Below are 18,359 nucleotides of genomic sequence, written 5' to 3'. Positions count from 1 at the left end.
TAGAACTTCTAACAATAAAAAACAAGCAAACCCTCTCAAAAATGGGGTAAGAACTTGAACAGACCTTTTTCCAAAGAAAACAAACAAATGGCCAATAAGCTCATAAAAACATGCTTAATAATCACTCATCAGTAGGGAAATGCAACTCAAAAAACCTCAAAGAGGGGCGCCTGGGTGACTCAGTCGGTTAAGCATCTGACTTCAGCTCAAGTCATGATCTCATGGTTTGTGGGTTCAAGTCCTGCATTGGGCTCTGTGCCGACAGCTTGGAGCCTAGAGTCTGTTTTGGACTCGTTATCTCCCTCTCTCTGCCCCTCCCCTGCTCATGCTCTGTGTCTCTCTATAGCAAAAAGAAAAAGAAAAAGAAAAAGAAAAAGGAAAAGAACAAAAAAAATTTTTAAAAAACTTCAAAGAGATACAACATCACACCCACTAGGATTATTACTGTTCAAAAGCAAAAACAGAAAATAGTAAGTGTTGACTAGAATGTGGAGAAAATGGAATGTTTATGCACTGTGGGAATATAAAATTGTACAGCTGCTTTGGAAAACAGTTGTGACAGTTCCTCAACAAATTAAAAACAGAATTACCACATAATCCACCAATTCCACCTCTGGGTCTATACCAAAAGAATTGAAAGCAGGGTCTCAAAAAGATATCTGAATACCCTTATTGACAGCAGCACTATTCATAATAGCTGGAGGTAACATACAAGTAACCCAAGGGTCCATCGACAATAAATGGATAAGCAAAATGTAGTATATACATAACGCGTTATTATTCAACCTTAAAAAGGAAAGAAATTCTGCAATATGTTACAACATGCATGAACCTTGTGGACACTTATGCTAAGTGAAATAAGCCAATCACAAAAATACTCTATGATTCCACTTACGTACCTAGTGAAAATCCTAGAGACAGAAAGTAGAATTGTGGTTTACCAGGGTCTAGAGAGAGGGAGGAATGAGGAGCTAGTGTTTAATGGGTATATAGTTTCAGTTTTTCAAGATGAAAAGAGCTATGGAAATGGATGGTAGTGATAGTTGCACAGTATTATGAAGGTATTTAATACCACATTTAAGTATGGCTAAGATGGTAAATTTTATGTTATATGTATTTTGTCATCCAAAACACTTAAAAGATGGAAATATGGGGGTGCTTGGCTGGCTCAGTCAGTAGAGCAAGTGACTTTTGATCGCAGGGTCCTGAGTTTGAGCCCAAAATTGGGGATAAAGATTACTTAAAAAAAAAAAGTTTAAAAGAAAGAATGGAAATATGAACTGACATGGGGTGATTTTCAAGACCTATTGTTAAGTAATAAATACAAAGTATCTACTACCTACTGTGTAAGAGGAAATAAGGGAACCTAAATACATCTGCTTAGTACCTTGATTATACCCTCAGTCTGGGGGAGGAGGAAAGAACTGCAAACAAATCTTCAATTCTTTTTAGCAGGTTTCTGTTTCACTGTAGTATAGGTATACCGATTTTAAAAACTCTTTTATGTGTACTGCAGGATTAAGCAAATGTGTCAGTGCTTTTTGAGAACCAAGGTTCTCCCTGTGGAAAAGAGGAGATGCAAGAAAAGAATATAGAAAGGCAAAGGAGAATGGTGTGAGGATGGACATCTGGAAGTATTACTTTGAAATTAATTTCATAGATCTCCTTAACCCTGTTTGCCAAAAGGACTTAAAATCAAGGATACCCAGGAGCACCTTGGTGGCTCAGTTGATTAAGTGTCTACCTCTTCATTTCAGCTCAGGTCATGATCTCATGGTTCTTGAGTTCAAGCCCCACACACAGCTCTGTACTGGCAGCATGGAGCCTGCTTGAGATTCTTTTTCTTTCTCCCTCTATCTCTGCTCCTCCCCTCCTCACATTCTCTCTCTCTCTCTCTCTCAAAATAAATAAACATTAAACAACGATAACAACAAAGATACCCCAACAACTATGAACATACCTAGTATTCAGATATTGGCTTAATAAAAGGAATCAGGGCTCCTAGTAGAAATGCCAGAAAGGCTAGGTCCATGAAAGTACATGGAGCCTAAAACATCTTAATGTGCCAGAAAGTGAGGAAGTGATCAAAACAACAACAAAGGGGAGCTTGGATGGCTTAGTTGGTTGAGTGTCCAACTTGGGCTCAGGTCATGATCCCACAGTTTGTGAGTTTGAGCCCTGCATCTGGTTCACTGCTGTCTGTGTAGAGCCTGCTTCAGATCCTCCACCTCCCGCCCCCTCCTCTGCTCACACTCTTTCAAAATAATAACATTTAAAAAAATGAAATAGAAATCTTAAAATAATAACAACAATTATAATAATGGGGATGTGTAAAAATAACAGGAGCCACCCACTGGCCAATCTGTAACAAACTGGGCATCAAAATAATTAAGGAGAGTACTGAATTGTAAAGCACTGAAAACAACAAGAATCAATGAGTTCATATTGAGATTAGGCTAGACAGGTGGAGAAGCCTATTGCTAAAAGTACAACTGAGGGCTAGACTGGAAAATCATCACTTTGCAACCATTCCAGTAAAGACTGATTCAAGTAAGAATCATCAATGGATGCTAAATCTAGATTAGAAAGATTGATGAGGATCAAGATACTTTCATAGTCTTCAAGTATATTATATATCACTTATTGGTTGCAAGAGAAAAAAATACCATCCATGTAGTGTAGAGACAATACAATACTACATAGATAGTATTTTATCTATAGAGGATATTTTGTATAATATCTGGACAATTCTCTGTATGATGAAAAGTAACAGGACTCATGAGGGGCACTGTGTGCTTCAGGATTGTAGTCTTTGAGACTGATACAACATAACTCACGTGGAATTCTGGCCAAAGATGAAGAATCTAATTATAAGGAAACATTAGACAAATCCAAAATGAGGAACATTCTTTCAAAAAGTCAACAAAACAAAGCTAATCTGTATTCTTCAAAAATATCAATGTCACAAAGGACAGGAAGGACTAAGGAACTCTTCCACATTAAGAATCTAAAACAGGGGCACCTGGGTGGCTCAGTCAGCTAAGCGTCCAACTTCAGTTCAGGTCTGATCTCACTGTTCGTGGGTTTGTGCCCCGCATCAGACTCTGTGCTGACAGCTCAGAGGCTGGAGCCTGCTTTAGATTCTGTGTCTCCCTCTTTCTGCTCCTCTCCTGCTCACGCATGCTGTCTCTCTCTCAAAATAAAAATAAATATACATTAAATAATTGTTTAAAAAAACAATCTAAAACAATGGATATATTCTAAAATCATTTAAAGTTTTTTTTTTTAATTTTTTAAAATGTTTTTATTTATTTCTGAGAGAGAGACACACACAATGTGAACAGGGGAGGGTCATGGGGCTTGAACTCGTGACCTGAAGATCAAGAGTTGTATGCTCTATGGACTGAGCCAGCCAAGTGCCCCTGCTTTCTGCCCATTTTAAAGGAGTTAAGTACATGTTTCCCATTCTAATTTGGGGGGCAATAAATAACATATTTGTTGTGTTTGAAGGTCTTTGCTTACATTTGATTTTATTCATGTTAATGCAAGCAAATATTTGATCAACCTAAATAACAAAGATACTTAGTATACTTTGCATCTGATCTAAAACAATATTTCCATTAAATAAAAGTTTTTCTGAATCATTAAAATTTTAAATTTGCCATACCTTACACTCCACTCCACATAAGGCTGGCTTAAGATCTTCAGCGTTTCTTAGTACTGGGAAGATCATAGTTTCTCCTCTCCATCCCAAAGTATCTAACACTGTATATAATGCAGAATTTAAAATTTTCAAAATAAACTAAACTTACATGTATACCAGATAAGCTGTGTATACTGAAACACAGCTCCCCATTTCCTTTTGGTGTACCCACTTTGATAGTATCTTAACTACACTCATTATCCCTCTGCAGAATATTCCAGCATTTCTCCCGTATTACTGCATATACCAAGAGTTTATGTACTAAAAAAAATTCTCCCCCGATAGCTGTGGTCTTTTGATGATTGTGACACCAACTGCTATTAATCTGAAACAGGCCTAAGTATACATTCCCGGTAAACAATTCTCTACGTACCTAACCTAAAAGTTGACATTATTATCTCTATTTCTACTCTAATGATGTAACTGATGGCTTCCACCTTCATTAGGCATGCCAGAAAATTAAAAAGACTTCAAGGGCCCCTGGGTGGCTCAGTCAGTTAAGTGCCCGACTTCAGTTCAGGGGTCATGATCTCGTTATGAGTTCGAGTCCCATGTCCAGCTCTGGGCTGATACCTCAGAGGCTGGAGCCTGCTTCAGGTTCTGTGTCTCCCTCTCTCTCTGCCCCTCCCTCATTCACACTCTGTCTCTCAAAAATAAATAAATCTTAAAAAAATTATTTTAAAAAGGCTTCAAAATACAATGGCTATTTTCAAATTAAAAGAATAAAAATGTGAAAACAGCTCTCTCCTTTCCTCTGCCATCATGGGGTGTGCACCTATCCCTCTCCATGTCTTCTTACAAGACTCAGAATCGGGGCACCTGGGTGGCTCAGTCGGTTAGGCATCTGACTTCGGCTCAGGTCATGATCTTGCGGTCCATGGGTCCAAGCCCCGCACCAGGATCTGTGCTGATAGCTCAGAGCCTGGAACCTGTTTCAGATTCTGTGTCTTCCTCTCTCTCGGCCCCTCCCCAGCTTGTGCTCTGTCTCTGTCTCAAAAATAAACAAACGTTAAAAAAATTTTTTTAAAAAGACTTTCAGAACCCAATAATTCCTGGCCAAGAAACAAAAGCAGAAGCGCTCCATTCCCTAGTCAATTTACAAGAAAACTGGTAATAAAATCAGGTATAGCTCTAAGAGGAGACATCAGAGAGGAACCAAGCTGGGTCTACAATGGATTGCATGTGAGATGACACACATATTTATGTTGCATGAAGGTAATGTGTTCATATCCTATAATTCTGTAAGCATCACTACTACCTGAACAACAGACATGTTTTATCAGGAAGTGATTTTCGTCTGTCACTATGCTTCTGCACGAGTAGGCTGGTTTAGTAATAAATATGTGAGAGACCTTTTATTTAAGAAAAAAAAGAATAAAAATGTGGGGAAAAAACAGGGATGCCTGGCTGGTTCAGTCAGTGGAGCATGCATCCCTTAGTCTCCCAGCTGTGAGTTCAACCCCATATTGGGTGTAGTACCAACATAGATAGATAGATAGATAGATAGATAGATAGATAGATAGATAGATAGATAGATAGATAGATAAGATAGACAGGTAGATATAGATGAATGAAAACAACTAAGGACTGCAAATCATCTTACTCTCTCTCACCCTAGAAAGAATTACATATGGTATAAATATAAAGCATTTCAAAGCAGTGGTTCTGAACCTTGGCTGCACATTAGAGTTACCTGGGAGCTTTCAAAATTTTAATGCTCATGCCAAGTCCCAAATCAATTAAATCAGAATCTATGGGAGATAGGATACAGGCACCAGTATAGTTCAAAGCTTCCAAAGTGATTACAAAGTACAATCAAGGTAGAAAACCACGGTTTTAAAAAATATATATTCTAGGGGCACCGAGTGGCTCAGTTAGTTAAGCATTGGGACTTCTGATTTCAGCTCAGGTCATGATCTCGCAGTTAATGGGTTTGGGCCTCATGTCAGGCTCCACGCTGGCAGTGTGGAGCCTGCTTGGGATTCTCTCTCTCCCTCTGCCCCTCCTGCACTCCCTCTCAAAATATAAATAAATCCATGAAATACTCTGGAACATAAATACTTAAATTTGTGTTGCTTTATCTTTTTTAATGTTTATTTATTTTTGAGAGAGAGAGAGAAACAGTATGAGCAAAGGAGGGGCAGAGAGGGAGACACAGAATCCAAAGTAGGCTGCAGGCTCCGAGCTGTCAGCACAGCCCCGATGCAGGGCTCGAACGCCCAAGCTGTGAGATCATGATCTGAGCTGACCCCAGGCGCCCCAATGTGTGTTGTTTTAAAAACAGCACCATAAATGCTTGCTTCAGCAATAAGCTAAAACTAAAACTGAAACAATACAGAGATTAGCATGGTCCTGACAAGGATAACCTGCAAATTCGTAGAGTTCCATATTTAAAACAACAACAACAACAACAAAAAAAAAATAAAATAAAACAACAACAAAAAAAATCAGCACCATGATTGGCTATAAACTTGCTCTGGCAATGTTCCAAACTTTTTTCTTAAGACTCTTTTCAAAATTGTTTTCTCTCATACATTTGGCAAAAATGTTGATCGCTGCCTTACTAATTATAATTAAACGTTAAGAGAGGTGAACAGAGCAAGTTTTAGAGTCACAAAGACTTGGATAGAAGTCCTAGCTCTACCATTTAATAGTCTGTTACATGATTATGGCTAAGAAGCTTAACTTGAGCTTCCATTTCCTCACTTATAAAATGGGAGGATGAAAGAGGAAAACAACATGCACAACGTGGCATCTGGCATATAGGCAGGAATGTATAAATAGCTATATTTATACCAAACTAGACTAGAAGACCTGCACGCCAGGACCATATCCTGCTTTAGATTATAATTCCACAACCTACTACATACTACCTACACAATAATTATTGTTAAGCTCCTTAAGGATTTTTTATCTGTCTTTGTAATCCTAATACCTAGCACAGATTCTGATATACAAAAGCCTGATAACGTTCTGAACAAATGAAAACAAACTTATTTCAGATTAAAAAAAAACAAAAAACAAAACAAAACAAAAGAACCAACCCTCAAGCCTTGCTTTGCAGTAAAGAAGTCAGAATAACCAGCATCTGTAGCCAACAGTCCCACAAACTGCATTGCAGGCCGCTGCCGTATAAACAGTTCTACAGCTCCATCAGTGATGCAACTGCCCCCCGATATATCCAGTGACACAATATTAGGCAGAATATCCTTTTGCTGCAGCAAATGAAAAGCTAGATCTGATTTCAGTTGCCTGTGATCAGAAATATCAAGGTGAAGCAGACATTTAAGTTCTCTAATAACTGCAAGAATCTGTGGTTTGGTCATGGTCAGACACTTCAGATAGTGCATTGTGAGAGACTTGAGTCGATCCTTACAGGTAAGGAGTGCAGAGATGTTAGTGACCATAGTATTGGAGATATCCAAGCTTTCCAGTTTTGGTAACTGAGAAACATTAGCCAGGTCTTCACTATGAAAACAAACATTGAAAACACTTAAAACGCGAAGACCGGTAAGCTGACCAAAGAACAGTAATCTTGAATCCTGAGGGATGCTTGTCGAATCCAACAGGAGACACCGAAGGTTTTGCTGGATCCAGCTATTGCTGCAGAGTCCACTTAGGATGTCTGGAATTGGGAGGTCAGTGTGCACTGCAGTAGCATCCAGCTCAATGACTTTGTGATGGCAGAAGGCTTTTGTGAACGCAGCTGTCGAGATTTTAGCTTTTTGAATATTGACCAGCTTCAGTTTCATTTGGTTGCCTTGGAAAATGCTTGCTGTTCTATCAGTCAACTTGCCTATAAGAAAACCAGAACCAGCCTGTAATAACAACTAAATATCATGCCTTTTCCAGGAGACACTGTGGTCAGTGAACAGTGAAAGATTCTAATAATAATGACTATATTTACTGCTTACTCTGTGCCAAGCATTGTTCTAACCTTTACTCAGATTACCTCATTTATTCTTTATAATACCATAATACTATTAATTAGTATCTTATAAGTGAAGATACTAGAGCTTAAAGATGTTAAGTGACTTGCTCAAAGTCAAAATATGTAGCAGAATCAGGAATCAAAACCCATCCAACTCAGAGCCCAGTTTTAGCCACAGTAACCTTGCTCACAAAAAAACAAAAAAACAATGAAATAGGTAAATAAGTACAGGATATATAATATGCAAATAACACTATCAATTATTACTTTTAACTAAATTAACAGATAGCCTTTAACAAGTCACTTACCGCTCTGGGCCTCATTTTCCTCATCTATAAAATGAATGGGTAGTACTAGATTTTATTTAGAAAAGATTTACCGAGCATCTTCTGTGTACAAGATCCTATGTTAAGTAATGGTCACACAAGGTAGTTAGATACCTGTAACCACAAGAAATTCAGTCTAGGAAGGCACATCAGGTAAATAAATGATTATAATAATGTATTACATGCAGTAGTAAGTTATACCAGGTATTAAATTAGTACAGAGGAGATTAACTTTGGGAAAAGTTCTGAAGACTAAATAAATACCAATTTGGGGGTGGGGTGGAGGGGATGGAAGAACATATCAAAGGCAAGGAGGCATAGACCAGCAGAATACTTGTAAAGACCCTAAACAGATTAGCATTAATGGAATACAGTGGCATAAAAGGGAAGGACAGCTAGAAAGAAAAGTGGAAAGGAAGGTAAAAGGCAGATGGGATCTGTAGACAAAGTTATGAAACACAGACTTTTTTTTATCCTATGGACAATAAGGAAAAATTCCATTTTGAAGCAGAAAAATGAATGGTCATTGGGAAGCCTGGGTGGCTCAGTTGGTTAAGTGCCCAACTTCAGATCAGATCATCATCTCGTGGTTCATGAGCTTGAGCCCCGCATCAGGCTCTGCTGACAGCTCAGAGCCTGGAGCCTGCTTCAGATTCTGGGTCTCCCTTTCTCTCTGACCTTCCCCTGCTCACATGTGCACGCTCTTTCTCTCTCTCTCTCTGAAAATAAATAAATAAATAAATAAATAAAACATTTTTTAAAAATGTAGTAAATGGGGGTGCCTGGGTGGTTCAGTAAGTTAAAAAAAAAAAAAAATGTAGTAAGTGAAGAGTGCCTGGGTGGCTCAACTGCTTAAGCTTCCAATTTTAGTTCAGGTCGTGATCTCATCAGGCTTACTGCTGTCAGCATGGAGCCCACTTTGGATCCTTTGTCCGCCCTCTCTCTCTGCCCCTCCTCACTCACTTCCTCATTCTCTCTCAAAAAATAAACATTTTTTTAAAATGTATTGAATGAATTAAAAATAGAACTATCCAACAATCAAATAATAACACTACTTGGCATTTATCCAAAGAATACAAAAATACTAATTCAAAGGGATGTTTAAAGAAGCATTACATATAATAGCAAAATTATGGAAACAGCCTAAGTGTCTATCAAAATGATGGGGGGAGGGAGAAAAGAAGATGTGGTATGCGTATATATAACACACAATGAAATACTATTCAGCCATAAAGAAGAATGAAATCTTGCCATCTGCAGCAACATGGATGAACCTAAAGGGTATTATGCTAATGGAAATAAGTCACAGAAAGACAAATACCATATGATTTTACTCCTATGTGGAATTTAAGAAACAAAACAAACCAAGGGGGAAAAAAGGGAGAGAGAAGAACAAACCAAGAAACAGACTCTTACTACAAAGAACAGACTGATGATTATTACCAGAGGGGAGGTGGGCGGGAAGATGGGTTAAAACAGATGCTGAGGATAAAGGAGTACACTTGTGATGAGCACTGGGTGTTTTAAGTAAGTGTTTAATCACTATCTTGTATATCTGAAACTAATATTCCACTGTATATTTTAAATATCTCAAATTCAAATTTTTTTACTTTTTTAAACTTTTTTTTTTTCTTTGAAAGACAGAGAGACAGAGCATGAACAGGGAAGGGGAGAGAGAGGGAAACAAAGAATCTGAAGCAGGCTCCAGGCTGTCAGCACAAAGCCTGACACGGGGCTCCAACTCCTGAACTATGAATGAGATCATGACCTAAGCCGAAGTCAGCCGCTTAACCGACTGAGCCACCCAAGTGCCCCAAATAACTCAAATTTAAATTAAAAAAAATTTTTTTTAATGTAGTAATGGGCACCTGGGTGGCTCAGTCGGTTAAGTATCTGACTGTTGGATCTCAGCTCTAATCATTGTCTTACACTTCTTGAGATTACACTGGGCTCTCTGCTGATAGTACAAAGCATTCTTGGGATTCTCTCTCCCCAACTCTGTCCCTTCCCCGCTCACACTTGCTCACTATAAACAAACAAACAAACAAATAAACAAAGTGATAATTTTAAAGGAAACAACCAAGAACATGATAGAGTAAGGAAATGAAGAAGGAAAACAAGAAACCTCTCTCTCTGAGGAGTTTGAGGAAGTGGTGTTTAAGCGGAGACCTGAAGGATGTGAAAGATGAAGGTAGTAGCTGTCATTCTAGATGGAAGAAAAAGCTGAAGTCCTGATATAGGAAACAGGTTGGCTTTTCCGTGAAATAAGAGGAAACCAGTATGGCTGAACAGTTGATGAGGGGATATCAGCATCTGACAGGTTAGAGCCAGAGGTAATAAGAGTCAATCTTGTAGACCAGGGCAAGAAACTGACATTTTTATCCTAAGTACAAGGAAAAGCCTTTCCACAGTGACAGAGGAAATGTCCAGATCTGATTAAAGCTTAAGAGGACTGTTTGCTGTGTGGCAGAGCTTGCCAAGGGGCAAAAGTGGAGGTGAAGAGAGTGCGTATGAGGTCAGAGGAGAGGAAAAAGAAAGGTATCTTTGATAGGAGGTAAGAGGAAAACAATGTCTGAGATATATATTTGAAGGTAGAAAATGTTTCAATAGTACCAAGGAGAGAAAAAATGAAAAATGTCACTGAACAAATAGGTTGATGGTCATTTTAGAGAGATGGGGGAAAATGGTAGTGTAGTAGATGCTGCAATATGACACCTTTTTAGGAACAAAAGGATCTACTAGATCTGTAGGGAGTGCCACCAGCTAACAGCCCTCATCTATGGGGACTACATCAGCTGAAAAGAGTTGCCCCACCCAAGGTCACACCACTTCCCCACGCATATCCATTTTCCAAAACTGAGTTGGGAGATATAAGAACCAGCCCTCACAGCCCAACTTAACACAGATCTGAGTAGCTGAGGATTTTTACATCTGTGTTCATGCGAGATTTGTCAGTAGTTTTCCTTTATAACATCTGTGTCGTTTTGCTCCTAGAGTAATGCTGGTCTTGAAGAATGAGTTAGAAAGTATGTCCTCTGCTTCTATCCTCTGAAATTATGGAAGAATTATGGTATAATATAATCCTCCCATCCAAGTACTAACCAGGCCGACCCTGCTTAGCTTCTAAGATCAGACGAGATTGGGCGCGTTCAGGGTGGTATGGCCGTAGACAGTATAATATAATCCTTAACAAAATATCAGCAAACTGAATCCAACAATGTATAAAAAGAATTCTACACCACAACCAAATGGATCTGAATAGGTTAGACCTTCAGGATTCCCCAAAAGATCAGCCGGCGTGCTAAATTCTACAGATTTTAAACCTGAAGGGTAAGCACTTGAAATTAACTGGCTCAACGACAATAATTAAAACTGTGGGAATGGATGAAATGGGAATTTTAGAAGAGAAGGAGCAAGGACAAAGTAACAAAAACATCTACATTTAAGGTCAGTAGAATGCAGAATAATAGTCATAATAGCAATTAACAGGCGCTGAATGTTCTAAACATTTTAGATATATTAACTCTCCAAATCCTCATAAAACCCAATGAGGTAGGGATGATTATTAGCCACGTTTTACAGATGAGTTGAGGCATAGGAAAGTTAAGTAAATGGCCCAAGAAAACATATCTAATAGTCATGACAGTATACAAACCTAAACAGTCTGGCACCAGAGCCAGAACTCTTAAACTTTAATTTGTACTGTCTTTCAAGGGGAGCTGGATAAGGAAATGGGTCAGCAGCAGCCCCTAGGGAAGGAAGAAAACCAAAAAATTATTATGACTGAGCAGCTCAGAGAAGAAACACAGTATACCCATGAAGCATCCTGGATATGTGGTTATGGAGCTTAAAATAAAAGTACTGTGCTGAGAATTCTGGGGAATCAGAGACTAAGTGGTAGCGAACCAAAACAAACAAAAAAATTACAAAATTACAGAATTACCTACAGATCTACAGAGTGTTCCTAAGGAAACTATGGCAGAGTAACCAAGAATAAAAGAAAAAAACAGAAAAGTGAAATACTCTAAAGTCAGAAAGGACAAGAGTAACTAATAATAAAAGTCAAAGGTACAAGAATTCTGATGATTTAATGGATGTAGGCAATTACCATCTTTGACCACCAAAATCACAAAACCAACCAGACAACCAGACTTAATTAACCCCCTTACGGAAGTACAAGGCACAACCAAAACCATCAAACTTGAATCTGATCAAGCCTCTACCTCTAACTTTCAATTTACAGGGACTACAGAGATCAAAGGAACAGTCAAAATCACAGCACTGTCAAACAATGGGAAAATCCAGATTATGGGGAAATGATACAGAAAAAAAAAACTACCATAATTTTTTTTTTTTAAATTAAATAGGGGCGCCTGGGTGGCTCAGTCGGTTAAGTGTCTGACTCTTGATTTCAGCTCAGGTGGTGATCTTATGATTTCCTGATATAGAGTCCTCCATCTGGGTCCCCACTGACAGTGTGAAGCCTGCTTGGGATTCTTTCTCTTCTTCTTTCTGCCCCTTCTCTGTTCACATGGACGGATGCTCTCTCTCTTTTAAAATAAGTAAATAAACATTAAAATAATAATGTAACTGTAAAATCTCCAAAGAGATTAAACAATACACTTTTTAAAAAATTTTTGTTTATTTCTGAGAGAGAGAGAGAAACAGACAGCATGAGCAGGGAAAGAGGGAGACACAGAATCTGAAACAGGCTCCAGGCTCTGAGCTAGCTGTCAGCACAGAGCTTGATGTGGGGCTCGAACCCACGAACCGTGAGATCATGACCTGAGCCGAAGTCGGACGCTTAACCGACTGAGCTACCCAGGCACCCCNATATGGAGGGGTGCCTGGGTGGCTCAGTCGGTTAAGCGTCCGACTTCGGCTCAGGTCATGATCTCACGGTCCATGAGAGATCATGTCCTGCTCATGTCTATCTCTCTCTCTCAAAAATAAAATAAACATCAAAAAAAATTCCTTTAATAAAGAAATATAGTTTGTTCATAGCAGCACTCTCAACAATAACTAAAACGTGGAAAGAGCCTAAGTGTCCATCAATGGACGAATAGATCAAGAAGATGTGGTTTATCTATACCATGGAATACTACATGGCAATGAGAAACAATGAAATCTGGCCATGTGTAGCAACACGGATGGAACTTGAGGGTGTTATGCTGAGCGAAATAAGTCAGGCAGAGAAGGACAAATATCATATGTTTGCACATATAGGAGGATTGGGAGGAACTTAACGGAGGACCATGGGGGAGGAGAAGGGGAAAATAGTTGGGGAGAGGAAGGGAGGCAAACCATGAGAGACTCTTGAATACTGAAAACAAACTGAGGGCTGATGGGGTGGGGGGAGAGAGGGAGATGATGGGCATCGAGGGGGGCACCGGTTGGGATGAGCACTGGGTTTTGTATGGAATCCAACTTGACAATAAACTATGAAAGGAAAAAAAAAAAAGAAATAAAGTTTATATGGAAAGGCAAAAGACCCAGAATAGCCAACATAATATTGAAAGAAAAGAACAAAGCTGGAGAGCTGGCACTACCTAACTTCACGATTCACTATAAAGCTACAGTAATCAAGACAGTGTGATACTGGTGAAAGAATAAAGAAATTAACGGAACAGAAGAGAGAGCCCAGAAACAGACCCACATAAATATAGTGAACTGATCTTTGACTCAAAGAACCAAAGCAATTCAATGTCAAATATATAGTTGCTTCAACAAATGATGTTGGAACAAATGGACATCCACATGAAAAAACAAAAACAAAAAAAACACAAATCTAGACACAAACCTAACGAAGACATTTCACAAAAATTAACTCAAGACAGGGGCGCCTGGGTGGCTTAGTCAGTGAGCATCTAATTCTGGATTATGAGTCAGGTCATGACCTTAGGGTTTGTGAATTCAAGCTGTATACTGCCAGTTCAGAGCCTGCTTGGGATTCTCTGTCCCTCTCCCTCACTACCTTGCTCACAGAATCTACCAAAAAATAAACAGACATTAAAATAAAAAGCATTAAAAACTTTTAACTCAAAAATAAATCATACAGCTAAATGTAAAATACAAAACTATAAAATTCGTAGAATGTACAGGAGAAAACCTGCGGGTATAGTAATGCCTTTTTAGATACAATACCAAAGACACAATCCATGAAAAAAATTATTGATAAGCCAGACTTCATTAAAATTAAAATCATGGGACTCAGTCAGTTGAGAGTCCAACTCTGGCTCAGGTCATAATCTCATGTTTCGTGAGTTCAAGCCCCACATCGGACTCACTACGTTCAATGCCAATGCCTGCTTCAGATCCTCTGACCCCTTGCTATCTGCCCCATTCACACTCACTCTCTTTCACCCAAAAATAAACATTTAAAAGTATAATAAAATAAAATTAAAATCATATGTTCTATGAAAGAGAATATCAAAAGAATTAAAAGACAAGCCAGACTGGGAGAAAATGATTGCAAAAGGCATACCGGATAAATGACTTATCCAAAAAATATAAAGAACTCATGAGGCGTCTGGCTGGCTCAGTTGTTTGAGCATCCAACATCATGAGGTCATGATCTCATGTTTCAAGAGTTCGAACCCCACCGTGGGACTTGCTGCTGTCAGGGTGGAGCCTCTGTCTCCCTTTCTGCCCCTCCCCCACTCAGATGGGTGTGCTCACTCTCTCAAAATTAATCATTAAAAAAAAGAATGCATAATAAGAAAACAAAAACAATAAGAAAACAAACATTCCAACTAAAAAATGAATCAAAGACCTTAAAAGACCTCACCAAAGAGGATATATAGATGGCAAATAAGCATAGAAAATGCTCCAATGCAAAGTAAGACAACAACGGGACAGCACTACACACCTATTAGAATGGCCAAAACCCAGAACACTGATAAAATCAAAAGTTGGACAGGATGTGAAGCAACAGGAGCTCTCATACACTGCTGGTGGAATGCAAATGGTACAAAAGCCATTCTGGAAAACAGTTTGTCAGTCTTACAAAACTAAATGCATCCTTACCATATGATCTAGCAATCACATTCCTTGTTACTTACCCAAAGGAGATGAAAACTTATGTCCACACAAAGACCTGCACAGAGATGTTTATAGCAGCTTTATTCAATAACTGCCAAAACTTGGAAGCAAGACATTCTTCAGTAGGTAAATGAACAGTGGCACATCCAGACAATGGACTATTATTCAGCACTAAAAAGACATGAGCTATTGAGCTATAAAAAACATGGAGTGAAATGTATACTACTGAGTGAAAGAGGCCAATATGAAAAGGCTACATACCACAGGATTCCAAATATGCAGAACTATGGGGACAATATAAAGATCACTGATTGCCAGGCTTGGGAGGAAGATATGAACAGGCAGAGAACCGAGGATTTTTAGGACAGTGAAAATATTCTTTATGATATAATGATGGGTATGTCTTTTGTCCAAACCCACAGGATACACAACACCAAGACTGAACCCTAAAGTAAAGCACGGACTGGGTGATTATTAGGGGTCAAATGTAGGGTCAGCCTTGGTTTAAAAAAAAAAAAAAGTATCATTCTGATTAGTGATACCACAATACGGGAGGCTATGCATCTGTGTACCCTCCTCAGTTTGGTTGTAAACCTAAAACTGCTCTAAAAAATAAAGTCTTGGGGCACCTGGGTGACTCAGTCGGTTAAGCATCCGACTTCAGCTCAGGTCATGATCTCACAGTTCATGGGTTCGAGCCCCGCGTCGGGCCCTGTGCTGACAGCTAGCTCAGAGCCTGGAGCCTGTTTTGGATTCTGTGTCTCCCTCTCTCTCTGACCCTCCCCTGCTCACGCTGCCTCTCTCTCTCAAAAATAAATAAAACGTTAAAAAAACATTTTTTTAATAAAAAATAAAGTCTTAAAAACACACACAAAGATAGAGATACATACACCCGTAACATATATATTGCAAAATAATATGAAATAGATAGAAAGCCTATAAATCAAAAGAGGCCTAAAAAGCCTATCAACTGATCACAATACATGGACCTCACCTAGATACTAATTCAAACAAAGGTTTTTAAAAGTTGTAAGACACTCAGTCAGAATGAACACTTCCTATATATCTGACATTAAAAAACATTAAAATTTTAAGTATGCAATTAAAATTATGGTTATGTATATATATTTTACAAGCCTCACTCCCCAACTACATTTACAATTGAAAATGACATAATACCTAGGATTTACTTCAAAATAGCTGCGGGCAGGACAAGGGTAGGTATATGTGTGGATGATGCAAGATTGGCCACGAGTTGATAATTGCTTAGGTTGAATATACTGAGGTTTATTTAGTTTCTCTAGTCTTGTACATTAAAAAAAAAAAAAATCAACTGTATTTCTGTACACTAAAAATGAACAATCCAAAAATGAAATTTAAGGGGCATCTGGGTGACTCAGTCAGTTAAGTGTCTGACTCTTGGATTTGGCTCAGGTCATGATCCCCAGGTCTGCCCCTTCTTCTCTCTTCTTCTCTGCCACCCTCCCTCTTCCTCTCAAAAAATAAATAAATACAAATAAATAAATATATATACATAAAAATAACAAAAATGAAATTAAGAAAATAATTCCATGGGGCGCCTGGGTGGCTCAGTTGGTTAAGCAACAAATTTCGGCTCAGGTCACGATCTCAAGGCTTGTAGGTTCGAGCCCTGCGTCTGACTGTGCTGACAGCTCACAGCATGGAGACTGCTTCAGATTGTGTCTCCCTCTTTCTCTCTCTCAAAAATAAATAAACATTAAAAAAAAAAAAGAAAGCAATTCCACATAATATCAAAAGAATAAAATACTTAGAAATAAATTTAACAAAAAATGTGTAAACTTATATGCATAAACTAGAAAACAGTGTTCAAAGAAATTCAAGTCTAGTTTAACAGAAAGTTAACCCAAACTCATTAATAAAAGATTTCAAATTGTTAAGATGGCAAAGCATTAGAAAATAATTAAAGATGATCTAAGTAAACAGAAATAAATATGAAGTAAAAAAACATGTTCATCACCAGAAGACTTAATGCTGTTAAGATGGCAATGCTCTCTAAACTGATCTACATATTTGATGCAATCCTTATTCAAATTCCAGCTGGATTCTTGTAGAAATTGACTAAAATTCATATGGAAATATAAAGAACCCAGAATAGCCAAAAGAGAAGTCTCACTTTCAAATTTCAAAATTTACTACAAAGCAACAGTAATCAAGATAGGGTCATACAGACAAAAGGACGGACACAATGCCCCACAGAACAGAAATGAAAGAAATAAACCCATGCCTCTGTGGTCATCTGGTTTTTTAAAAAGGGTGCCAAGAGCATTCAATAATAGATTTTTCAACAAACAGTGAAAATTAATAGAGACAACTCTACAGGCACATGCAAAACATGAAGCTGGACTCTTACACTTCATGCCATATATAAAAATAAACTCAAAATGGACTAAAAACCTAAGAGTGTGGGAGTGAAAAAAACTAACTCTCTTAGAAGAAGAAAATACAGGTATAAATCTTTAGGACCTTGGATTAGGCAATGAATTTTTAGATATGATACCAAAAGCATAAGCCACAAAAGAATAGATAAACTGGATTTCATGAAAATTAAAACCATTTATGGGCCACCTGGGTGGCTCAGGTCATGATCTTGCAGCTTGTGAGTTGGAGCCCCACATCGGGCTCTGCACTGACAGCTCAGAACATGGAGCCTGCTTTGGATTCTGTATTTCCCTCTCTTTGCCCCTTCCCTCATTTACACTCCATCTCTCTCTCTCTCTCTCTCTCTCAGAAATAAACATCAAAAAAATTAAAACCGTAAGTCAAAGGACACTATCAGGAAAGTGAAAAGAGAATTCAGAAACTGGAAGAAAATAACTGCAAACCATGTAACTGATAAGGGACTTGTATCAAGAAAATAAGATATTGGGATATAATGTACAGTACAGGGAATATAGTTGATAATATTGTAAAATATATATTTTTTTAATGTTTTATTTATTTCTAGGAGAGAGAGAAAGACAGCGTGAGCAGGGGAGGGTCAGAGAGAGAGGGAGTCACAGACTCTGAAACAGGTTCTAGGCTCTGAGCTGGCAGTCAGCACAGAGCCCGACATGGGGCTCGAACCCACGAACCGCGAGATGATGACCTAAGCGAAAGTCGGACGCTATAGTTGATAATACTGTAAAACCTTTGTATGGTAACAGATGATAACTAGATTTATCATGGCGATCATATTTTAAAATTTTCTGGAGCTCTGTGCTGACAGTGTTGTGCCTGCTTGGGATTCTCTATTTCTTCCTCTCTCTCTGTCCCTCCCTCTCTCTCAAAAATAAATAAACATTAAAAAATAGTACTCAGCAATCACAAAGAATGAAAT

General features: G+C 38.4%; 1 protein-coding gene and 1 pseudogene across 6 annotated transcripts in view; one reads left to right on the top strand and one right to left on the bottom strand.

Annotated features, from left to right (window-relative positions):
- ZYG11A (zyg-11 family member A, cell cycle regulator) overlaps nt 1-18,359 on the bottom strand; it is an 89,417-nt gene that overhangs the window by 58,343 nt on the left and 12,715 nt on the right. For 5 of the 6 annotated variants that reach the window (XR_013338950.1, XR_013338951.1, XR_013338953.1 and 2 more), the window contains exon 3: nt 6,748-7,499. The exons of the other annotated variant lie outside the window; for it this stretch is intronic. Coding sequence is in view for 1 of the 5 variants with exons in the window: in XM_077779774.1 (XP_077635900.1) it covers nt 6,748-7,499 (752 nt within the window). In the remaining 4 variants the exon portion in view is untranslated. The remainder of the gene's footprint in view (nt 1-6,747; nt 7,500-18,359) is intronic. 6 annotated transcript variants of the gene reach the window in all.
- On the top strand, nt 5,998-6,097 carry LOC144244505 (U6 spliceosomal RNA; annotated as a pseudogene).

This window comes from Crocuta crocuta, unplaced genomic scaffold, assembly GCF_008692635.1.
Source record: "Crocuta crocuta isolate KB4526 unplaced genomic scaffold, BGI_CrCroc_1.0 scaffold168, whole genome shotgun sequence".
NCBI lineage: Eukaryota > Metazoa > Chordata > Mammalia > Carnivora > Hyaenidae > Crocuta > Crocuta crocuta.
This window is presented reverse-complemented; position numbering and strand designations above follow the sequence as displayed.